A 26,141-nucleotide genomic window follows, 5' to 3' on the forward strand; every position below is an offset into this window, starting at 1 on the left:
GTTGGGTCATTCATATCGTATTTACAATATTTCGGACATGACTTGAAGGCACCAATAGTAGTAAGTTGTTCGTTTTTTTATTCTTCTGACCTGCTCTGCCCCTTCTCTTTTCAGGAGCTGGTGTCAGTAGGGACAGAGGGTCGATCAGGTGATATGACGGTATTGGGGCACATCAAGCATAAAATGGTTTGCTCCCCAGATTTCGAAGCTCTCCTGGAAAGCAGTACATGATGGGGCCCTTATTAGACCAGGGGTTGGTAGTGCACTGAATTGAGGATCCCACACATTGACAATCCAATGCCAGGGCTATCCTAGAGGGTCCTGACACATTTAAGCATTCTCCTATGCAGAGAGTTGGATGATGTTCCACTCTCAAACATCTCTGCCCAAACAGGAAGTAAACTAAATGGTGCTACCTTTACTTGTATTATTATCCCCTTAACATATTTAATAAATAATAATATATTTATGTTCTGCCCATATCATTTTGTCACATTTATGAATAAGAACCTAAAATGTGTTGAAAAAAGTTGGAATAGTTAATTACATGGCATCTGTGCCTTCGGCATGAGCGCATTACACAGGAAAGATATAGCATTATAGTCCATTTACTTTTCTATGATCTACATTCTACATCACTGCCTAACTCATAAATATTCAGACAGCTTACTTTTTGGTTATTAGTGATACTCTGTAAACCCAAATCAATGGTATAGCTGCATTTTCTTTCAGACTAATTTGGTGACAGATGTTTGGATTTGGTACAAATGTTTGCTCTCTTGGGCAGAGGTGTTTAGCAGGCTGTGATGTACAAGCGTAGAGACGGAGGTGTTAAGCAGGCTGACGTACAAGTGTAGAGACGGAGGTGTTAAGCAGGCTGTGACGTACAGGCGGCTCTGCATAGGAGTGACATTCAAACATAATTGTGATTTTGATTCTGCATAATTTCTTGAGGCTGGATATTCTAACATATTGAAATGTATCAATTTGTGAGAAAATAGTGTTGACAAATATTTTTTCAATTCTCACCTTTTTGGTCTGAAAGATTTACTGTATTTAATTCAGGGTTCATATGGTCATGGGAAACCTGGAATAGTCATGGATTGAATTTGAAAATTGTGTTTTCAAGTTATGTCCAAATGGGTTCTTGGAAATTTGTTAGAAAGCCAGCAAGTCTGTAATGGCTGCAGATGGATCTTGTTACCTTTCATGGAATAACAACCCAAATATTTTTTTTGCTTACATAAGTCTACAGCCATAGTGTGGTAGCATGCCAAAACAAGACCTGACACATTCAAAAGAAACTGGAATGGAATTTGATTTGGGAAAAAAGGTGTATGAACCCTGCAGTTAAACAAGATATCTCATGTGATTCTCTGTTGTGCCAAATTAAAGGTTTTTTTCCAGTGGAAAAGTGGAATGAAGATCCTCAAGTATGGTCATAAACACAATGCCTTTGCTGTACATTTATGTAAATGTGTGAATAAACATGATTTTGTCATCCCAGTACATGTCGATATGAAATTATTTGAAATATTCCTGAAATAGTATTATACTAAGTCCCCACCCCTGCCTGTTGAGTCATTTCTAATGACAGCCTTTAGTCGGATGGAAGCCATTTGTTCCTCGCCACCAGATGGCAGTAACTGTTAGCTCATAGCAAACGAGGCGAGCAGCCTGCGTCCCAGCAGCAGAACGAGGTTCACGTTGAGGCCAAAGCAAAGGGCTGGGCTGGACATCTGAAACGCAGCAGCGTTATCATCCTCGTCAAGCTCACTGGGTGGAGGAGTTGGAAGGGTTGAGACAAAGACAAGTGATGGTTATGGAAGACTTGCACCCCTGCCATTCACATTAAAGGTGAGCAGCACATTACGTATGTGGCCACTAGCGTGTAACTTAGCTAACTTCTTGTATGGTTGCCAACCAAGTGAGCTAGTCGGTGTTCTTTGGTCGGGTCTCGTTAATGTCGCAAACTGGTAGAAATGAGGCGGCGCTCGCTGCTCGTCGACAGCAAGCTACATTAGCAAGCATATCGTGCATAGCTTGCTAGCATCCAACATATAGCACGGCTAGCTAGCCGCATCTTTGCCATTAGCAAACTCGATTTTCAATCAACTGACTACGAGGTACCAGTTTCGTAATCTAACTTTAACGTTGCCCGATTGCGTTCTTATTGAACTAACTAGACTCTTTAGGTAGCTGCTGGTTAGCCAACGTTAGCTTAGATGAGCGCACGTGTAATTTATACTAACGTAATGATGGAGCTGAGCTAACCACTCCCGCTGTGTATGAAGGGCCTCTGTTCTCCTTCAGTCAGCTGTTGTGGAGCCATCATTGTTGAAGCGCTGCATTTCATCCCCTTTAGCAACAATGTTTCATATTAGTTTGCCCTCCGTTTGACTACATCATCTAACGCTACCGTCGACGTGACCAGGCTCTAACGGAAACCAACACGACAATATTCAGAACATCCTCATTTATCTTGTATCACCCATTGGGCCACAGAGATGACCGACCACATTATTCTGCAGTCTTAACACTTTGTTTCCCCCTTTCAGGTCAATGTGAGACTCGACGGCACAACTGTGGACTTTCTCCAGTCAAAAGCACGGACAAATAGTCAGCTCGCCAAATAAGTTTTTGTTCCATTGTTGACATATCTTCAATAGTTGGGAGGATTTAAAAAAAAAAAAAAAAACATCAATGCTATGAGGACTGGTGATTTATTTCGTACCCTTCCAATATATATGAATGGAATTTTTAGTAAGAGTAAGAGTATGTTCTAAATCCTGAGGGATGCTAAAGATGGTGACTGAAACGATTTGACATTGCAAGATGGCAACAACATCCTCCCTTCCACAGAGATGGATTCTCTGGGCCGTGTGATGAGGAGTCTGCTCCCCCACACATCTTAATGAAGGCCTTGTTCTGGCAACAGAGACTCAGGCCACTGTCCCCCTCCTGCTGTTGGCCAGCCAATATTCCGTAGAAGTTGATAGATACAAAAGTCTTCCTGCCTTCAAGATGGAGCTGTTCTTTAACCCCTTTGACAACCTGCCATGCATTCTCCTGGGCATCTCCTTCACGTTGTGGTTCACCCTACTGCTGGTCTTCATCATCGTGCCTGCCATATTTGGGGTGTCTTTTGGCATCCGACGGCTCTACATGAAAACACTGTTGAAGATCTTTGAGGTGAGTGTTTATAGCACAAACATCTGTTTTCTTTTCACATGGTGGAATGAGATAATACAGGTGTCTTTCATATATAGTGTGGTGATGGTGGGTGCTGTGAATAGTGATAATTACCCACTGAAGCACATTCGGGAATATGGCTGATGGTGCATTTTTTTCCAACAACCGACCTCATGTTATTGTTGAATATACTGCATAACATTTTCAGCTGATATGCCACACTAGTGCACAAACATTGAAGGTTCCTGTTTCGATTCCGGCTCCTCCTGGCAGTGTGTTGAAGTGTCCTTGAGCAAGACACAACCCCTAACTGCTCCCGGTTAGCACCTTGCTTCGTTGCCTCCACCGTGAATGTGAGTTAATGGGTGAATACGAGGCATAGGTTTAGATAAACACACTACCATGTGTCATTGTTTGAGTAGAGGACAGTCTGTATTTGCATTGGCCATGTGCTTGCCTGGTTTCCTTCCAACACAAGCCATGTTTACATCAACTGAAAGGGCAAAGAAAAAACGGACCTCTCTAATCAAGGCTAGACGATATACCATTGTTATTTGTTTGTCGTCTTATCTGTCATGTCATGGTTTTTTTTTAATGTCATGAATGGTAATTCAAAATTAAATATTGGTGATTTAATTTCTGAAATATCTGAGAACATTAGGTTAAATTAATCTTGTTTCACTTTGATTCTGTACTACACTTCCCATTACTCTGCAATCCAACATGACTAACATCAATCGGATTAGCTTTTTTTTTTAACGTGATACCATACCTAAGCAGATCGTGACGTAGGGGTTATGCCGTTTTGGGGGCGGGAACATTTCATTTGTCCCGAGTACTATTGGTACAATAGATTTTATTTCTTTTATTTTTGTACTCTAGCTGGTGTGGATTACATCACAGCCAGGGGGCCCATCTCCCCATATTATGTAACTAGGGTGGCAGAGAAATTGTTACTGCCTTCATTTGTTCTCAAATTGTTAACGAAACTGGCATAGCTTTTTCCATGGCTTGGAACCACTGTTTACTGATGTACATTGTTACCAGAGATTATGACACTTTAACTTGTCAAGTGTCAACATTAAAGATAAACTCAAGTTCTGCTCTTCAACGTGAAGAATGTTCTTCAACGTGCTCATTGGGTTGTTCACCTTTTTTTCTTTTTACTATTGAGTTCAATGTAAGATGGAACATCTCATGTAAGCGGATCAGGTTATCCCAGTCTCTCTTTCTCTGGTGCGTCTTGTCACGAAAGCCGTCGGCGCACTGACACTCTGCCTGTTCCTTTGCGAAGTTTGCGAGCAGGAGCTGGTGCCAGAAATAAACGGACCAGAGGGAGATACCAGAGGGGTTCTTCTTAGTCCACACACCTAACTAGCTGCGCTCAGATGTAGAGGAAAGTTGACGTGGCAGTTTGTGTCCATGCTGTGCAGTACATATGGCACAATCATAATTTTGGGCGTCAATGCCATTTGGAAAAAGTCTGCCACATGTTCATTTAGAATGGAAGCCCCCATTGACCTGACCTGGAGGTTTATGAGCATGGTCTTTTGTTCTTTGGCCCATTGCCTTTGATAGTATATTGATTACTGGTTCCCACTGACACCCACAGAATACAGACTAAGGGAGGACGATTAGCTATGGCAGCAGTCTTTGACTATGTAATTACAAATAAAAAGGTAGTAAAGTGTCTAGTGTCTACAGACTATGATTCGAATATAGTCTTGTATTAGACTGTTGCTGGTAAAATGTCTAATTACAGTCGCATCTGTATGCACAAAGTGAAAACAGCAGGGCTGTTCGATTATGGCAAAAATCATGAGATATTCCTTTATTGATCCTCTTGGGGAAATTCAGGCAGCATGGGGAGGGGAGGCACAGGTATGGGCATGTTGATGGTAGAATACATAAATACAGGCAATACAATTATAGTGCAGTAGAAAGGTAAAAATAGGCAGTGTAAATATTAATAATATAATTAACTGAATATATGATTATGAGCAAGTAAGGCAGTTTGATCAAAGGTGTAGATGGAGGTCTATGTCCTATTAGTATTATATAGGGATGCACCAAAATTTCGGCACCGAAAGTTTTCGGCCGAAAATGGCAAAAAATGGCGTTTCGGCTTTTGGCCGAAAGAGTTTTTTCACCGAAAATATATCACCGAAACAGAAACAACCTAACAACCTTGCGTGTTGTTGTGATGATGTCGCGCTGTCGGGAGTCGCGCCGCCTCCATGTAAACTCTGCGCGCAACGCGTCCAACAAATGCGTCTTCAACATGCCTTTACATCCCCATTCACCATATGCGCGTCGCGGTTAATCACTGAGTGATCTAATATGCATATTATTCAGAGCGAGAGGGGGGGTGGGGGATTGTGTTTCTCACATTGACGCTGTCTGTCTGTCACGCGTCTACTGTGCAGAGTCAAGCGAGCACATTCAGCTGGGGACTAGAAAGGTGCGCTCAGTAGAGCACAGATGTCCGCTGCGGCAGCCAGAGAAAAGATGGAATTAATGTACTGTATGCATTCAGAAGTGCTGAATAAATGTTTTATGGACCCATAATAGTGATTATTTATTATTTAAGTTAAGTTTAGCCATAATCATATATTTTTCCATAATCATAATGTTCCACAACATTGGTAAAAAAAATCTATTCTATGAATCATTTTTGGCCTTTCGGTTTTCGGCCAACTGTTTTCTATTTTCGGTATCGGTTTCGGCCAAGAATTTCCCATTCGGTGCATCCCTAGTATTATACATTACAATAAATATGGTTGCAATAAACACTAAATATATACTATGAGTAAGTAAAGTATGCAGTGAATATACACATAAGATACTCTAACCAGCATGATATATAGCCTATGTCTTTGATTTTATTTTATTAGGAAAATTAACCCATTCTCTGCCACCACTTTGATCATCCTAAACCATTCTCTGCCAGCACTATTTGTCTATGGAGATGTTCACCTGCTTTGCAGGGCTATAACTTTTTAAATTGTATTGCTAAATTGACATTACTATGGCCCAAGTAAACAAATCACGGAGATGGCCAGTTCGCCCGCAGCATCTAGTGCTAACGTTAAGATCTCAGAATGGTAGCAGTCCTCCCGCAGCATCTAGTGCTAGTAACATTAAGCTCTCAGAATGGTAGCAGTCCTCCCGCAGCATCTAGTGCTAGTAACGTTAAGCTCTCAGAATGGTAGCAGTCCTCCCGCAGCATCTAGTGCTAGTAACGTTAAGCTCTCAGAATGGTAGCAGTCCTCCCGCAGCATCTAGTGCTAACGTTAAGCTCTCGGAATGGTAGCAGTTAGCCCGCAGCTCTAGTGCTAGTAACGTTAAGCTCTCAGAATGGTAGCAGTTAGCCCGCAGCATCTAGTGCTAGTAACGTTAAGCTCTCGGAATGGTAGCAGCTCGCCCGCAGCATGCTAGTGCTAACGTTAAGCTCTCAGAATGGTAGCAGCTCGCCCGCAGCATGCTAGTGCTAACGTTAAGCTCTCAGAATGGTAGCAGCTCGCCCGCAGCATCCTACACACAACAACACACACTCGTTACCACACCGCTTTACGGTATTTTCACAGCACTGTCGCAACATTACCGTAAAGCGTGAACACCGTTGTGATCATACACAACACTACAGTTAGCTCTCAGAATAGCCAGTTAGCCCGCAGCACCAGCAACGGTAAGCGTGTCATTTAATTTCACTCACTGAAGCGGGGTTCCCCCTCCTCCTGTGTAGAAGACAATCAGCTCTGCATGGCTCGCCCCACTAGTGAGGACTAGTCTCGCCCTCTGCTGGCGCGTGTGTGCACTACAACAAAACTCCGTTTAGACTGTATTGATTTTCAATACCGTCGGTATTTCGAAATACCCCGGTATACCTTAATACCGTCATACCGCCCAAGCCTACTCCCGCAGCATATGACGAGGCTCCGTGGGTGAAATATGAATTCCATGACGAAAATATGAAATATGACCTTGAAACACGCTGTACAGCGATTGGCAGACAACGCATGGCGGGCAATAACGCTGAACAGCGATTTTGGCGGGTTTAAGTATCATACATAACATTGAAGTATCATGACCCTGCACTCCAGAGGATTGCACTTAAAAGCATTACTTAACACTTATTTCCCACCAACACCGGGAGACACTAGGATTCGCCTGTTCGAATCCAGCTCCCGGCGTTGCTATCAGCTTGGCTGTCCTCTCACGCTGATACAATTGGCTGTATCAGGGGGTGGGAAGCTGAAGGGTGGGTCCTGGGCGTTGTGGACAGCGACCCCTACAGTTCGGTCGGGGCGCCTGCTCAGCGAGGGTTGGATCTGAGGAGAGATAGTGTGGCCTCCCACACGCTACACTCTCCCCGGTGAGAACCTGCGCGGCCAGGTTGGCCTGCCCCAGGCTGCACATGCGTCGGAGGAAAGCATGTGACAGTCTCCGGTCTCCCGGACCAACAGTAGGGGAAAGTACGCAACAACCAGGAAGGGTGGGATGGGAGAAAAATCGGGAAAAAGGAGGGGAAGAAAGATGATTAAAAAAAAAAAAAAAAAAAAATTATTTCCAAGTGGTCCTCGATGGAAAACATAAAAACACAATAACAATAAAAACAAACTCAATACAACACACTACACTAAGAGAAGATGGATTTTTTTTTAAATCTCAATCCTACACTTCTTCCAAAAGAAGCGCATTTACTTTTGTTTAAAAAACGTGTGATTTTTGTTTGGTTTCTGGCCATCTTACTCTTTACACCAGGAACACAACAGGACATAATGCTGGCTCTTGTGTTATGGTGGTATATGTTTCTTACCATATCTAAATTTTTTTGCTTATCCACTTTTTCTCCCATTTTCTATATTTTCTCCCATCCCAATTTCGTATCATCCAATTCAACCCTCCCCTGTCTCGAATGCTGTTTCTTGCCTCTCACAAGCCGGCTGCAATGTGGACTAAGTCATACATAGCACAAGTCCCCTCCGATACTCGAGGTAACAGCAGTCGCATCTTTTCACCTGCGCTGCGCGATCTTTCAGCGCCAGGGATCTGCGCTTTGGAGGGGTGCCGCCCCCATCGCTTCCTGATTCTACTGCGCAGGCGCACCAACCGACCTGTAGGAGTCGCTGTCCACAACGCCCGATCCCCACCCATCAGTTTCCCACCCCCTAATACTGCCAATGTGTATTAGTACGGACGACCAGCTAAACTGAAAGCAATGTGGAGCGCTGGGCTCGAACAGGCGAACCCAGCGTCTCCAGTATTTGTGGTGAGCGCCTTGCCCACTGCACCACGTAGCCGCCCTTACCATATCTACATTTGAGGACATCTACTCTGGGGCTCTACCATTAAATCAATCATACATGTGGTTTAGTTTGAATTGTTTGACTCTATCCTCGACTGTTAATAACCCTACTTTTTTCCTTTCTGTGGGACCGATATGAGTCCTGGGAGGAGCATTTAGCATGTATCTAATGACGTTCTGTGCAACCTGTCATTTGTTCTTAACACTTTGAATGCCCACCACGACATAACACGTGTTAGCAGCCCGCCCCCTGTGAATGCCCATCACGACAATTGGCGTGAAATAGTTTTTATTAGCGATCTGAATTCATATTTCATCAACCGAGTCTACCGTTGGGAAACCAGCTCCACCAGGAGCTCAGATGTGAAAAAAGCGCCCCCTATCGTCTCCCAGATGGTAATGCACCCTTTTGGAATGGACTCAATAAAAAATGGATGAGAAAAAAAACCTCCGGACCGTAATCCACATTTTACTTCTCACGCATGTAACCGGAGATGATCCCAGTCATTGTGGAGCCTCAGCACAGCGTGTAATATGTGTTTTACAGTATGTGGCGTTGGATCAATAAAATGATCGATTTTTGGAATGGCGATCAGGAATTGGAATAATCCATTTGGATACCATCTGATCTCAGGTAAGGAATCTATTTTACCAGTCTTAGGGGAAAAGCTTATATCTCGGTGAAAACAGGTCTGATTATCCTATGTGTGATATGGCTGTTTGACTGTGCGAGCGATCAGGAACTAAGAGAATCGATTTTCAGCTCGCGGCACCAGCGTGCATACGTACTCATATACTATCGATAATCTAGCGTTTATTTGAAAACGATTCATAAATAGGCCGAAAAATGACAACGTTCTAGAATATTACAGTACAGGGCGTTTATCACGGATTATTTTTTTCCCCTTGAAAACGAGGGCTTTTCAAAATGCTATAAAACGGAAATGAACCGATAAAAAAAGAATCCGCTTCGACAATGTTGACTGGAAAATGAGTCATTGATAAGCGACGCGACGGGCAGATTAGACTCATAGCCATAATTTAAAACATAGATTAGGCGATATTAATGCTAACATTGAAGTGGATGGTGGGCATTCAAGCACTAAATGTGCGCCCCCTGCTGGGCACTGAAAGTGTTAAAGGAACACGCCAACTTTTGGGGATTTTTTTCTCCGAAAAACAACAGGACTTTTGTGGTGAGGAAATCATTGCGCCCAGGTAGTACTGGTTCGGCAAAAAATTGTTCAGAGTATATATCTCCTTAGAAAACGAAAATGTAATTTTTTTTTCTCCATGTGGTAAATACACAGCCTACAGGTCACAACATGTTTACAGGAAAGTGTTGGAGTTGTATTTCGAGTGTATTTCATGACTGTTGGGAACTAGGCTACACTGGCACACCTACTTCCAGTGAATGACACTAAGCTAGGCTAACAATGCGGCTGTTCCCTAAGCCTAATGCATGCACAGAGATGAAAAGGGTATGTATCTGCTTGTCTAAATCCAGGGTAGATGGCAAATAAGCTCATTTCCCAAAAAGTTGGCATGTTCCTTTTTAAGCTTTTGTGAAAGGCCACTATACCATGCGGAACAAGAGTAGTCAAAGTGACATTGTATAAGTGATGCTACTAAAAGTTTTTTTTACCTTAAAATTAAGAGTGTATTGATACAGGAATTTCAGGGTGTACGAGTCGTGCTTCTCATCTTGACTAGTTCTTCATAGAGGGCGTGGGAGGGATTCTCCAGGATAGCGGCCAGCTTCCTTCTCATCCACCTCTCTCTCCACCACCACCTCTAGTTTGACCAGCTCGACTCCCACCACAGAGCTAGCCTTCCTCATCAGTTTGTTAATTACGACTATTTTGGTCAATATTGATATCACGGTTATTTGACACTGAATGGATTGATTACAATATTTTAATAGAATCCTCATCGCACAGAGCTTGACTGGCTTTTGAGATAAAATAGCATATTTATTCTCTAATTCACATTGTTTGCTATGTGTTTTATAGCGCAATGCCAGATGGTGAATTTATTAAATAGATTGTCATCTGTGTCATTTAGCTTGTCTTTCACTCAAAGTCAGTAGGCACCTGTTATATAGCATATTCAGGAACCATTGAGGGATTCGCCCATTTCTTTATGGGTGAATAAACAGTCTGCTCCTTTACACGTGACGCACAGGTCTCCCGCCATGCACCCTACTTCATAAAACGATGTGCTGCTCCCACATTATTGCTATCAAATTTGTAAATAGGGTGTTCATTGATGATTTAGGAGTAATCATGTTGTTTGGGTGGACAGGACCAGTCCTATTGGGGAAGGTAAATTGTATGTAGCCTTCATATCAAAGCAAGTGGTTTGGTTAGGCAGCTACAGAAGAACCTTTAAAAACCATGTTGCACAAATGCACAGTGGTTATTTCTAACGTGATGCACTGAAGAATGAAGATTCAACACTTAATTATTCCAAAAACAGACATGAGTCAGACTCATGATGATCAAATACTTGAAACTTTACTTGAACTTGTGCCCCAAAGACTTAAGTTAAGTGACCTAAATGACTTATTATTAGTATAGTTCCGCACACAAGACTATAAGCTAACTCACTGATTCACAATGCGAAGCTACAAAGAGTCCAAGGGAGAAAGTGGAGTGGGCGGTTCTGATTGGACTCGTGACTCAAATGTAGTGATACCCATTGGTCTGGATAGGGCTTTGACATGGGCATGATGGGAGGCCTTGGGCACAGGCCAATCTAGACATCTACACAAAGAATTTTGGCATTTACCGGGCCAGTTTCTAATTGCAGCCACCCGTAGGTGCTCCTTTTTATGAATTTCTTTTTAGATTTTTTTTTTTTAGCGTTTATCGCTTTTTACTACTGGGCAGTCCAGTAGAAAGAGAGAGAGGAGGAACGGGAGACAGTGGGGGGAAGACATTCGGCAAATAACGACGGGTCCGGTAATCGAACCCGGGTCGGCCGTGCCGCGACTCAGCAAGTTATGTGGTTCGCCACTGGGGCGCCCGTGTAGGTGCTCTTTGAGAGCAGTTTTGAAGGATGCTAGGTATTCACATTCCTTTACAGCTGTGGGTAGGGCCTTCCACATTATTGTGGCATAGTTGCGAAACGTGTTTAGTCCCTAGTTTGAGCCGAATCTGGGTTGAACGTGGTTTGTGGAACTCCCTCTGGTGTTGTGATCGTATGATGACTGGATCCATCATTGTGTGTACCTTTTTTTAAAGTGTTACAGGCGCGGTGTATGAATACGCTTGATCTCTTAAATTCATGACTAATGATTCATACATTTTACATATGTAAACAACAAATGTATATATACAATTGGCAATATTGTTTCTGAATGGCAAATAATTAACCGGACCTAAAGAATTTGAGACCGACGGTCAACAGTTATGTGGAGTCCTGTAACCTACACACCTAAATGTTTTACCCTTATAGACTTGGTAGCTAAAGCATTTGTTGCTTCTGTGAGTAGCTACCACTGCCAATTCTCCAACACTGTACACGAGGATACAAAAGGCGAGCTGCTCATATGTGCTAATGCATTAGTATGAGCTGGACCTTGCCAGAGCAAAGTTTTACAAAACATCTACCTGACATTTGTCCAGTTGGAACTTGGTAGGTACTTAAACCTGTATTTGAAGTACGGACAGTAGAGCACATCATAATTTGAACAAAACCTCACGATTTCCAGCTCTGTTTAGGATTAAGGTATATGTTGAGTGATCTCTTTTTTGGGAGGGGATTATTATGTAAATGTAAAAGAGTAAAATAAAATGATAGAACTAGAACACACTGTTAAACTTGCTCCCACTATATTAATTGAGTTCAGGATCCTGATGAACATAATTTTGATCGAAACGTTGATCTCAATAAATATAGTGGGAACAAGTTTAATGCTGAGCGTACTCTGTTGTTTTTTATTCTGTTTGTCCTGCACCTGATCACCAGAGTGGATGTGCATGCTAAAATTGTCCCAGGAAATTATGATGTAAGAGCCCTAATGTTCCACACCTAAGCTATGTGCTGGCCCGGTCCCACTTAAACTTGGTCCAAGTCACTGATACGACTGAGTGGCACTAGTGCTCTACTCCTTCCTCCACTGAACCAAAACAGTCATTAGTGTCAATAATGCAGATGTCATGATGAATCACAACCAGTAGAACCACATGTCATGACAAGTATTAAGACTCAGCTGCAAAAGCAAATGCTTGGCAGGTTTGTCATTTCGCTTCATGAAGAGTTGTGGAAAGAAACCAGCAGTAAGTCTAATCAGGTCCAGTCCTGTCTTGTCAGAATGTCCAGACCACGCAGCCTGGGCCTTTAAAGATGTGCTTTATTACCCAACATTCTTGACATTTTGAAGGTAATGCCTTGGGCTAATTGCAGCGGTTACTCATAGTATTCGATCGCAGGCCTCTTGGTCGCAAACAACAGGTAATCAAATAGCAGGTGCTTGTCATTAAATGACAAATGTGGCCAATTACCTGTGGCACAGCGCCATGTTGTATGGCGTGAGAAATTAATACTATGAATTTGCTTGGGGGCAAATGCACTGCCGTGCTGTGTTGGAGCGTACAGTATTATGTACTGATTACAACCAGAGTTGTCCCCAACTGAAGAAATTGTAATAGTCTTAGGACTTTGTTTACTAATTGATTTGTTGATTTAATTGACAGATGTGTAAAATTGTGTTTAAGAGCAGAGATGGGCTTATCATGTGACTGATTAATCGACTAAGAAGGCTAAGCTCTAATGGCTACCCATCAGCTGAGTTAGTTGACTCTTTGTGATTTGATTCAGCATGGATGGTTAATGTATGTGTGACTCTGAGAATGGTAAAGCTCACGTGTAACTGCAGCTATGGTTAACAGTTGGTTAATATAGTTATTTATGTTTACAATTAATATGCTTATTTTGTATAATAGTAATGATACACAATTGCTTTTTAATGTATTTCTTATTTGTTTTTATATAAGATACATATTAGTGGCGCACTGTTTTTTCTATTTTATTTGTGCAATTACCACATCTCACGAGAGTTGACACCCCTGGTATCCGGTGACGTGTTTCCGCCTTCTCTCTTATGTTGGAACCATGAACTTGAGTGGTAATGAAATTACCTGCTGTTCTAATAACTAAAGAACAAGCCATCAAGCCAACGTATCAAGACAATCTTCCAAGAAACTGACGGAAGACACACTACAGTAAAGCATCGATGTTCTCATGTACTGGCACGCAGCCAATAAGGTATTGATTGATGGAGATGACAATTGTGGTGTATGTATAGTGACTTTCCAACCATTGTTAATGGACTTGATAGTAATGGTATCTTTTGTATGCATTTGTACTCATACAGATTTTACGGTTTGGATGAAGTTTTGGATGCTTCATTAAAATCAGTTCAAGAAATCAACTTGTGTTTTTTGCGTCGCGCCCGAGGATGTCACATCACGTGTTGTGAACTGAACTATGTGAGCTAGACTGAGGTTCTGAACAGCAGCTCCCCTCCCACTTTGTCTCTTGTGTTCTGCCTGTTGTTGCTGAGGAAAAAGGAACACTGTGTCCTTTCCCTCCTGCTAACTCGACCTGGGCCGTTTGTGTTTGTGTGTGTGACGTGTGCACAAATGCTACGGATGTGTTAAGGTGTTAAGCAGGAAGTTAACTTTTTCATAGTCTGTTAGTTGGGGGGGGGGGGGGGGGTGACTGATGTACAAATAAATTATAATAATTCTCACGCTGCATCTGGCACATCTCCATGAACTTGCTAGGCTAATTTGATTAGCTAGGTCTGTTGTCCTCACTTGCTACACAAATGGATGCTTTTTATAGTTTGAGTCAGCCTTGTGGACATGGTGTCACGTTAGGACAACTCTGGTACATATATCTCATCCCGCACTAGACCTTTAGATTTAGAAGATTTCATTCACATTTCTTCGAGTTTTCTACGGGGGTACATTGCAGCTGGCTACCTGCTAATAACAACAACAGTGCCAGCAGGCCAGACAGCTGCAGGCTGCAGTGAGGTGTAGCTTCATGACACGACACTTCTCCTAGTGCATTCTCCTATGCAGAGAGTTGGACGATGTTCCATTTGCGTTCCACTGTCAAAACATCTCTACCCAAAGACAAGGTAAACTATCCAGTGCTACCTACAGTTGAGCCCCCCCCTTGTAAAATCAAACAACCCTTGATTTCGCCATGGAAAATACCATTAACAACAAGTGTGTTTATAGTGTATTTGTTTCCAAAATAATAAAGACAAAATGTCCACTAAAATGTCCACTAGATTAGGATATTTTATCGATACATGAGTTAAAACAAGAAACGTCAAAAATGACTAACAATTACTAGTCCCCTGGCCATACTAGTGTACCCTTTCTGAGCCACAACTGATGACAACCCCTTAGAGTAGTTTCCAGCGACGACCTAACCTTAGACTTCTTCATATTATCCCTCAAAATGTCAACATAATTTTCTTTTTTCATGATGCCATGCACCCGAAAAAGGCTCCCTGTGCCTGAGGCGGCAAAACAGCCCCACAGCTTGATGCTCCACCACCATGTTTAACTGTGGGAACTGTCCTCTTAGGGTGGAAGGCCTCTCCCTTTCTTCACCAAACATAAGCAACATCCATGTGCCCAAACAATTCCAGTTTAGTCTCATCAGACCAAAGCACCCACTTCCAAAAACTCATCTTTACCTTTCAAATGATCATGGCCAAACCTCAGTCCGGTTCTGATGTGCCGCTCTTTCAGTAAAGGGTTCTTCTGGGACAATGGCCCTGAAGCCCACCACGTTGAAGAGCCCTCACAACTGTGTTGCTTAACATCAACTCCAGAAGAGGCCAGATCGGCAACAATCATCTTGGCAGATGTCCGGGCCTTCTTGCTGACATCTCTTGACTAATTTCCTCTCCAGAATTATTGAGATCTTGCGATTTTGACCCCGCCCTTACAGAATGTGTCTCCTTGGGCGGCCGGGTAGCGCAGCGGACTAAGCGGCTGTCTACCACCGCAGAGACACTGGTATCGAATCCGGCTGTTAGCGGTGCCTCCGGCTTGGGCCGGCCGTCATACTAACTCAATTGGCGGGTGGGAAGTTGATGGGTGGTAATTTCTCTCCAATGACCCCAAAATGACAGTCCCCTGGCCCGTACTGGCTTCCCTCCACTGGCTTCCTGTACGATTTTAAGATTTAGCTGCTGTTTGCTTTTAAGTGCCTGAACGGCTTGCCACCGTGCTACCTCTCAGACATGCTGGAACTTTATATTCCTTCAAGGTCCCTCGGGTCCTCTGATCAGCTCCTCCTGGCAGTTCCTAAGTCCAGGCTGAAGCTTAGGGGGGCTTTCTCAGTGGCAGCCCCAAAGCTCTGGAACGAGCTGCCTCTGCATGTTAGGTAGGCCCCCACTCTGCAGGTGTTTAAATCACAACTCGAAACACATTTATTTTCTTTGGTTTTTGACACAGCTTGAGAGACTTGCCTTTTTATGTGACATACTGTATATGCTTTACGGTGTGCTTTTGATCTCTGCGATATTTAGTTGTTTGACTTGTACAGCACTTTGGTCAACGTTGTTGTTTTTAAATGTGCTCTATAAATAAAGTGGATTGGATTAAAAGTAATGGATCCAATTGATATTCTGTATCGACAGATATCGGTATGGTGACTAAAAAGGTTGGATCAGTGCATCTCTGACCCCTAATCTTGATTCATCATTGGTTAAACTGCTGTGTTTCTTTTTCTGTTCCCTTTCTAGTGGGCCACACTTAGGATAGAGCGAGGAGCCAAGGAAAACAATCAACTCTTGTACAAACACTACTCAACTGGTAAGTAGTGGTATGAGGCAGGGCTCTACAGTGTGAGCATTTAATTTAGGAGCACAGTGAGTGTAATGGTTTTGCGTAGTGGGCGTGTCAAAGCGCAATTGTCATTTCATAATATACACAGCAGCATGGACCTTCAATTTTAGAAGCCATGACATCTAGCTATTCAGCCCTGCGTTTGACAGCTCTGTGACAACTTCTCTCACGAGTCACGCTGTTTTTATGTGTAAGGAAAACTCTGCACGCAAAGCGTCCAATGCTCTAAAATGTGTTGCATCCTTGTCGCGGTAAAAACCTCTCTCGTCACTAGGGCTGTCTTAAATACTTCGAAGCTTCGTTCGATGGGCATGGGATTCGAATGGGAAAATAAAATTCCAATATATTAAAAAATTAATTCAATTTTTTTTTGAATTCTTTTTACAAAATCAACTCTGCCTCTCTTTGTTAACCGTTTCGTGGCCAACCGTGTATATATACGTTATTGGGTGCCATCCATAGCTGTCAACATTGGCAGGTTAAAAAATGTGTACATTTTAGCTCCGCCCCTTCGCCCTCGGCCCCGCCCCCTCCCACCCGGCCCCGCCCCCTCCCAATGGAGCTGCCTCGTCGCTGCCATCTGCTGGTCAACCTGTTTTTTTTTTTTTTTTGTATCCTTTATTTATCCAGGAATGTCCCATTGAGATACAAGATCTCTTCTTCCAGGGAGTCCTGACCAACACGGCACACAACAAGTTTCAACATAAAACAGGGCATTAAACAAAAAACATACAATTCAAATATAAATACAGAAGGCCATTTGTGCAGTGGCGAGCAAGGAGCATAATCAGATCAGCAATAGCATCAGGTAAAACAGTTACATGTTTCATAAAGGAGTGTATTTGTGAGCTGGACCAGTGTGATTGATCTTGCATGACAGTAAAGCACAAACAGTACTGTTGTCCAATGCCATTCTGTTTTCTGTGACAATCTTCTTCACCTGAATACCCTTTCAGAGCTGGCATTGCTGTGTGGAATGCATAACAGAGCCTTCATAAGTCTCGCCAGCTCACTGAACCTCAAGTCCTGCCTAGAAGGCCCCAAAATCTGTCGATTCTGTCTTCTTGGGGGAGCTCCTTGCTGTTGGTCACTTGGTAGTCGATGAGTTCCTCTTTCAGCCCATCCAGATTGAAACTCAACTGAGAGAACAGGGCTCCTAGCCTTGTCACTGTAAAACGAAACCATACAATACATTATACAATACAATACTTCCCAACAGCCAAAGTATCTTGCCACTTGTTTTTTCCGTCTTCAACTGGAAATTATAATTCTATTCTAACTGGAAACGTATTCTATCAGTCTTCAACTGGAAACTGTTGCTAATATCTAGATCTACCCGTCTTTAAAAAGGGCTATCTTCAGGTATCTTCAACTGTTTCTATACCCGTCATTGGAGTTGTGGCAAGCCCCGATGCAGGGTCTAGCACTGTCGGGTCCTTTTGGAGTCGATTGGAAAGCAGGCGAACATCTTTCGTAGAACTGCTTCCTAGAAGGCTCTTACAGTTCTAAAACAGAGTAAAACAATAATATTCATTAGTGTCATTTCAGGCACACAACAGACTTCTCAAGTTGAGATCATAACTACAATAATAATAAAGATTTTCTTCCTGGTTGAGACAGGGAGTTCTGCCTGTTGGATGAATGCGTGTGTCTGTTCTCCAATGAAGAGAGCTTCATCTGCCAGCTGATGTCCTTCTCCATAGTTCACCTCTTTGAGAGGCACATCCATGATGGCGCTGGCTGGTATGAGGTAGCCCAAGAACCGCCTGATCAGCCGATGCATATCGCGTTCGAGTCTGTGAATCTGGACTCCCTCCGACTGTAGACAGACAACAGTGAAATGATAAGCATCATCATAATATGATATTTATATGGTAATCTCTTACATTATGACAAGTCATGACACCCACCTGAAAGGCTGTGTTGAAATCAGCCAAAGGCTTAGATTTGATTGTCCTTTATATTAGCAAAAAACTGTTATTTATAGATCCTTTTCACAGCAGCCATTTAACAGAACGCAGGGTAAACCTAGGCTAGTATATTGTCTATTCATTAGTAACGTTAGCTGCTAGCTAGTCTGTGGCTAGCAATGAAAGCTACAAAATGGGGGAGGGGACCCTGATGTAAACAAGACGAAAGTCTTTCTCTGGTCTGCATCCCCTTAACACTTTCAGCTAGGGATGTCCGATATTATCGGCCGACCGATATTATCGGCCGATATCGGCAGTAAAATGTGACATCGAAAAATATCGGTATCGGTTTAAAAAAAATAAAAAACAATAACAATATTTGTTATATATATATCCAGTGAAATTATTAGTTACCTGAAATTATTCAGTTTTTTGGACGGGGAAACCCTGCATATATCGGTATCGGTTGATATCGGTTGATATCGGTATCGGAAATTAAGAGTTGGACAATATCGGAATATCGGTATCGGTAAAAAAGCCAATATCGAGCATCCCTACTTTCAGCGCCACGCCTGGTTTTCCGTTTTACCGCTTGAATGCCACCATCGGCGCCAATGTTAACGTTAATATCGCCTAATCTATGTTTTAAATTATGGCTATGTGTCTAATCTGCCCATCGCATTATCAAAGACTATTTTCCAGTCAGTGCTGTGAAGGCAGATTGTTTTTTTATCGCGTCGTTGCCGTTTCAGAGCAGTTAGAAAAGCCCCCGTTTTGATATAAAAAACAGCTCATTCTGGAGCATTCTATGAAAATCGTCTTTTAGTGGAATATTCCACAACGTTGATATTCGTCTGCCTTTTTATGAATCGTTTTCAAATAAACGCTAGATGATCAATATTATACGTGCACGCACGCACATTACGGCCGTGCACTGATAATCGCTCCGTTGATTTCCTCACGGACTTTTACAGTGAAACCGAAAGAAGACATTTCACAAAACAGCTTATAACTTCATCAAACTTACTCTGATTATCCTACCACTGATAACATAGAGTCCTTACCTGACATCAGATGGTATCCAACTGGTATATTCCAATTCCTGATCACCATTCGAAAAAATCGATACGTGTATGGATCCAACGCGATACAGTAGAACTCCATGATCCGCGGGGATCTGAGGCTCCAGAATGAACTCTAGTAACCCCGGCTGGATCAGTGAACTGGAAAATGTGGAGTACCGGATTTTCTTCCCCATTCATTTTCATTGAGTCCATTCCAAAATCACTTATGTCATCTGGGAGACGACAGGGGGCGCTTTTTTCCACAGTGATCGCCGGCGCCCCTCGGCTATACTCGGGTAGGCTCGGGTGATGCAATAATTTTTCAGATCGCAAAAAAATAATAATAATAATAATTCAGAGAAATCTCGTGAGTGGCATGCAACCACCTATAAAAAAAAACAGAGAAATCTCGTGAGTGGCACTCAAAGTGTTAACAATTGTGTGTATTGAGCCGTACTGTATTGTACCCATTCTGCAATCTGTTAATACAATTATCTGTTAAATAAAGTTTTTCATTCATCATCTTACCTTTGATGAGTTGGGTGACTTTCGTTTTCCCAGTCGAGTACTTCTGAGCAATGGCAGAGTCGGGGTACATATCTGCTACGCTCCGGTTGTACTCGTCGCAGAAACTGGAGGCCACGTTGGATTTTGCACAAATCATGGCCATTTTAACTTCAGCTTTGGTGACCAAATCAGCCTCTAATGTGTTTCTCGTCACGAACGCAGGCATAACACGGGCATTTTTCATAGCCTCTATTTGCGCTAAACCCCTCCTTTATCCGGTCGCTGTTCTTCTTCGGGTTGCACCGTCTTCCGGTCTGACTTCCTGTGATAACGTTCTAATCTACACTGCTGCCACCTGTCGTCACGGAGGGGAATTGCAGCCATTTTGTAAAAATTTATAAGTTAAAAAAACGTGCCAATTCCGTGAACCGTGAGGAGGGCGTGAAGAATGTTGAAATACCATACAATCCCGGGAAAAACGGGACTGTTGACAGGTATGGCGCCATCCTTAAATGGCTAACCATGTATATATATACGTGTTACTACTCTGTTTCGCTTTTATTCCATTTGTCCTACTCAATGTCACGGAGCTGTATGTTGGCTGGAAACGGCATATCGGGACTCCGAAAGTGCAGTACCGGCCAGATCATGGTATTGGCGCTGTCTCGATAATGCAGTTTCCCGTGTTGCAGACCGGGTGTCACTTTTTTTTCACTCCGGGTTAGCTTTTCTGTTAGCCTGAAGAGAGGGCTTTACCCGATCGCCTGAAATACTTTTTGCGACGCCGAATTCAGTATGCAGTAAAGGAATATAGCATCTGCCAATGGACATATCGATCTACCAGATGGCGATCAATAACTGGGAAATTCTTTTTGGAATCCAACCGGCCACAGGTAAGCGCGATTTGACGTACATTTCAATCTGATCGGGCCTTGTTCTCATAGCCATCCACCCGGTCATCGTATGATGTTGCAATAACGAATGCCGTTATTGGTAATTAAACCTTTAAAAAGGTTTAAACTTTACAGCAAAGTTGAACAAAGTGCTGTACAAGTCCCACAACATAAAAAAAAAATTACTTCAATTTTCGTTTTAATTATATAATGTATTATTATAATTTTTTTAATCTCGAAGCTTCTAATTCAAATCGAATCTCGGCCCTGAAGCTTCGAATGCCAAAAATAAATTCGAAGGTCAGCCCTACTCGTCACGCTGTTTCTATGTGTAAAGAAAACTCTGCGAGCTTTGCACCCCCTCTCTCCTGATTCCTGATCCTATTTCATTCAAAGGGAAGATATTGATGGACATTAGCTATAGCTCAGCAGCTGTAACAGAATCATTTGATTATTTACGTTTCAACAGTGTCAAAATATTAATTTAAATTATAAAGAATTGTATAAAGAACTTTTCATGTCTGTCATCTAATATATTCCATTACCTTTCCTATCCAAAATGTTGGTATCGTGACAACACTACAACATACAGAAGCAGCTGGACAACCTATATCCTTTGTCTAGTAGGCATGGACTAATGTGTGATTTTGGTGGTGCTATTGCACAGATGTTTGTCCCTTAGTATGCACGCACACACACGCACAGTATAATATGCATGTAATAGATAGTTTGTTAATAAAAGCTGTTAGTTCAAAATGTTTCACTGCGCTCCTCAATTTCTTTGTGTGCTCCTTGGGGGAAAAGGTTAGCGTAGAGCCCTGGTATGAGGGTGTGTTCCTTGCTTTAGTATGTATGCTCAGTGGATGTATTTTGTTAGTAAAGGGGGGCATTGCTGTCTACGTATCCTCTCTCTTAGCCATCGTTGCCAAGGAGCCGACCTCCTTGGAGGAGGAGATCAAGGAGATCCGCCGCAGTGGCAGCAACAGAGACCTGGACTCTGCCTCTGAGTTTGAGATGTCCGACATATTCTATTTCGCCCGGCGGGGAGTCGAGAGCATCATGGACGACGAGGTGACCAAGCGCTTCTCTGCCGAGGAGCTGAAGTCCTGGAACCTGTTGACCCGCAGCAACTACAACTTTCAGCACATCAGCCTGAGGCTGACCGTCTTGTGGGGCCTGGGGGTGGTTATCCGCTACGGCTTCCTGCTGCCTCTCAGGTACCTATGCTACCTCCACACCACAGTGCGTGTTAGATTACCAGACGGCTTCTGAGTGGTGAAAATGTTTGAAAAAAGTAGTAGAACGCGCTCCCCTCACTTGACTTGACACTGGGTGCTGTAACCTCTGATACTATACATAAAAAATAGGGAAACAAGTCCAGGCACGCACTCCAGGTTTCTCCAGCCTGGACTTGTTTCCCTATTTTTTATGGTGACAATGTTTAAAACCCTCCACATCTAACGGCAGGTAGGAGTCTGTAGCCTCTCAAAATATTACAAGGCCGCTGTAATTGATGGAATGAAGCCAAAAGCAAGCTGGTCATCGACCTGCTAATGGATTTGATATGCATGGTCGGATAGCAATTCCTCTGCAAAGTTCATAGATGTACGGCACGCTTGCATAGTGCTGCCAGTAGCCCTCAATGTTAGAGCAGTTTGTAGATTGACAACAGCTGTTTTCATGAATTACGTGTTATTGCTGTAGTCTACTACCTGGACAATTTAGGTTTTCTGTGTTCCATTCTGAAAACGCTTCTCATTATTTGGCCATATTGACAAGATTTATCTCTAATGCATGGCTGCAAGACACAAGTAGCAGACTTGTAATTCTGAAATTAATACTTAAATAATCGTATCCCGAATGTATTCAATTCGAAATTTTGATCTATGGGATATCTAGGCATATTTAAAACAAGCGCAAATCTGCGACAGCTGCAACCACATACGTGCATGCATGCGCACACCACACACACACACACAACCATGCCAAATTTCAGCCTCCTAGGGTGAAAACCGTGGCTGCTAGAGGGTGGGCACACTTTTGTCGACCAACTACTCAATCAATCAATCAATCAACCAACAGAGCGAGCTATAGAGCTGCTGGTTGCAGCTAAAAATGTAACCTGGTGCATTGTGAAACGATCAAATCACAGCACAAGTCCTGGCACGCTTGTTTTAAGCCACATTTGAGATCATTCAGGTAACATAATTTCATACACCTACACCTGGCCTGTGCCCACGAGGAATACAGGCATAGTAAATGGATATGGGTGGAATTCTATCACACACGCATAGCATGAGGTTGTAAAAAGCTGAAAATATGGAACTATTTTCAAATGCAAGTTTTAAATTAATCACTGGGGTAGGGACAAGGCATCAGTGTGGAGAGAGGCTCCTGCCTGGAGGTAAGGGTTAACTGGAGTGCCGTGACCCAGCACTAACACAGTCTGGCTGGCCCAAGCCCAGTCACCAGTGTGAAGACATAACCAAGCAACCGGATAATGGGACATGTAATATTGTAGTCTCATGTCTGGCTTCCAGATTTGCTCACTTAACACTTGCCCAGTATAGTATTGGCTTGTCTGACCTCCAGACTGAGACCCTTGGCCCTTCTAATCTGTTTGGATCTAATCCTTTACACACTAATCCTGCAACTCCTCAGACCTTGCCCCATTGATTCAGCCAGTTTCAAGTCTCCCTGCCAGGTGGCTTAACAACCGCCTTGTGTGCCTTTTGCACAGGTGTGGGTGTCTGCTAACGGGGAAAGTAGAGAGTAGAGGCTAACCCGACACTTAGATTAATGAGAGGATTGCCTCTTCCCTGATTTTGAGACATGGCCTCATCGCCTGTACGTTAATGCCAAGCAAGCAGTGCAAAAATGCTTCCGCATTCGTCACCGCACGCTAGTGCGGTAAAGCGCCCTTCTTTTCAGACAAATGCTACCGTGCGTGCACCGGCGGCGGCGTGCTCGCTCAGGTGCGTGCGTGCGCCGGCGTGCTCGCGCGAGGTGCCCGCGCATGCGACACGAGCGGAGCTCAATATATATAAGTCACCGCCCCTTATTCAGTATCCAACAAATAGCTCAATTGGCAAGGACACATGGCTGTGGATCCTATGGCTTGTTTGCTGGCGAGTTCGAATCCCATCGAAAATATTTTTTAACGTGATTTTTTTTTTAACGTGTATTCTTTCGCCGATTAAGGTTAGGCATTGTTTCGGAGTTGGTTAAGGTTAGAACGGTTAAGTTTAGGCGCTGTTAAGGAGATGGTTAAGGTTAGAGTTTGTCAAAGAGAATGGCAATATAATTTCTATGGTTAAGGTTAGGCATGGTTAAGGTTAAGGTTAAGGTTAGGCATTGTTTCGGAGTTGGTTAAGGTTAGAACGGTTAAGTTTAGGCGCTGTTAAGGAGCTGGTTAAGGTTAGAGTTTGTCAAAGAGAATGGCAATAGACAGCCTATTTCCGCGAAAATGAAAGGCGCATTACTGCATGCCACTACGGTAAATTTTTGCACTGCTTGCTTGGCATAAAGCTACACGCGGCCTCATCTCTGGCTACTCTTCTCAGTGAAAGCTGGTAGTAAAATCTGAGCAAGGATGGGCATTATACACATGGTGAATTTTGTAGGATGTCTCCAGGATGTTTATAACAAGCGTTGCACGGCCAAGGCTAATAGAATAATCAAAGACTCTAGTCACACAAACAACTGCCTCTCTGAACTGCTGTGGTCAGGCAAGCGCTACCGGAGTCTCATGGCCAGTACAGAGACTCAGAAGGAGCTTCTATCCCCAGGCCATCAGGATGCTCAATGACAATGCCACTATGTAACAACCCATCATCTACACACACTGCACACACATCCACATGTACACACTCACTTTAAACAAACACTCACCTTACCACTCACTTTAACACACTTTATATTTATCTATTATTAATGAGATTTTCACTACATTCATACCTCATTTGCACCCTACCTTAAGTTTTGTACCTCTTCATTGTACCTCACTGTTACTCATTTTACTCTGTATTGTATATGTATATTGACTTTACTTACTTCTTAATGACTTTATTTTTTACTTACTTTATTTGTATTGTATGAAGCACACTCGGGGGCTCATACAGAAACGAGTGTTTCAACAAAGTATTTAGTATTTTGTTGTGACAAATAATAAACAAACTTGAACTTGAAACTTTTCTTTAAATGCTGATGGGTATTCAGTTGACATCATGTATTGTCCAAATTCACACAGCAGCCATTCCCAACCTGAGCATGACATAAGAGTAAAATGGCCGCCGTATGATTATGGTCAGTTCCCACCAGTATTTACATAAAAGCGGTGTGAGATGGCCTTGCGCAGCAGTGTACGTTACCTGTGTCTTCACTCTGACAGGGTGACTCTGGCCTTCACCGGGGTGGGGCTTCTAGTGGTCCTCACTTCTATTATTGGCCTGCTGCCCAATGGCAGGTAAGACTTACTCACAACATTTTAATCCTATACTATCGTATCTTTCTTGGCTCAGTGAACTGGATGTTATTATTCCTAGAGGCCCAGTGCTGCTGTAGAAAATAACTACTGGTGTTGTTCTCCTGCCTTTTTTAGTGCGAAGAACTTCCTCAGTCAGAAGGTTCACCTGATGTGTTACAGAATATGTGTCAGAGCTCTGACTGCCATCATCACCTATCATGACAGGTAAGACTAATGGTCTCATTGTACTTGGCTTTTAAATACGCGTTCGTATGCGCAAGAGGGCAAAGTCGTATCTCCTGTGTTCCTTTTTGTGTGTGTCATCAGAAATTAACGATATGCCTCCGAAGGAGGCATTGAAGTGCATCAGCAGTGAGGGCAGTGTGGATGTAACCGGCTAAAAGTGGCCATTTCTTTACTTGAACTTGAGGACTGCATACTTTTTTTGCAAACCAAAATACTATACTTTATACTTATAGCACATGCATGAGCCTGGTCTCTTTTGAAAGATTCTGAAGTTTCATTCTGATACAATAAAGATAATTCACTCTTAGTGCTAATGAAATGGAGTAACATAGGTCTGAACATGAGTTGTAGAAAAACTTGTTACTCACGTTTTTCTATAGTAGTTAGTAGGCCAGAAGTATGTCCAAAAAAAATTGTATGGCTGAAAAAAACACCCTGGGTCCATAGCCTAAAGTCTTGTGTAGTCCAAATTTCATAAAAATCCGTTCAGAAATGAGTGATTAGGAGCGATTTTGGTAAAAAGTTAACCTGATGTTATCGTTGGGAATGGGTCTGAGCTCGCAAAAGGGCAAATACCGCTGCCTATCGTCTCCTGGATGGTATTGCACATCATTGGATTGGATTGGCTGGGACTGTGCATTAAAAAAAAAAAACAGTCCAGGTTTTCCTTCTC

The 26,141-nt window shown here is 42.9% G+C and overlaps 2 protein-coding genes across 2 annotated transcripts in view; both read left to right on the forward strand.

The window, feature by feature from the left end:
* polr3d (polymerase (RNA) III (DNA directed) polypeptide D) overlaps nucleotides 1-1,494 on the forward strand; it is a 36,341-nt gene extending 34,847 nt beyond the window's left edge. Inside the window, exon 9 of the mRNA XM_084325809.1 lies at nucleotides 115-1,494. Within this exon, the coding sequence (XP_084181935.1) occupies nucleotides 115-231 (117 nt within the window). The 3' untranslated portion in view covers nucleotides 232-1,494. The remainder of the gene's footprint in view (nucleotides 1-114) is intronic.
* Nucleotides 1,495-1,724: 230 nt separating this feature from the next.
* Nucleotides 1,725-26,141, forward strand: part of LOC311242551 (glycerol-3-phosphate acyltransferase 4-like) — a 45,634-nt gene continuing 21,217 nt past the window's right edge. Inside the window, exons 1-6 of the mRNA XM_084331522.1 lie at nucleotides 1,725-1,857; nucleotides 2,559-3,192; nucleotides 16,281-16,350; nucleotides 21,674-21,974; nucleotides 25,148-25,222; nucleotides 25,358-25,447. Of these exons, the coding sequence (XP_084187648.1) occupies nucleotides 3,025-3,192; nucleotides 16,281-16,350; nucleotides 21,674-21,974; nucleotides 25,148-25,222; nucleotides 25,358-25,447 (704 nt within the window). The 5' untranslated portion in view covers nucleotides 1,725-1,857; nucleotides 2,559-3,024. The remainder of the gene's footprint in view (nucleotides 1,858-2,558; nucleotides 3,193-16,280; nucleotides 16,351-21,673; nucleotides 21,975-25,147; nucleotides 25,223-25,357; nucleotides 25,448-26,141) is intronic.

Source organism: Notolepis coatsorum (assembly GCF_963971535.1).
Source record: "Notolepis coatsorum genome assembly, chromosome: 1".
Classification (NCBI taxonomy): Eukaryota; Metazoa; Chordata; class Actinopteri; order Aulopiformes; family Paralepididae; genus Notolepis; species Notolepis coatsorum.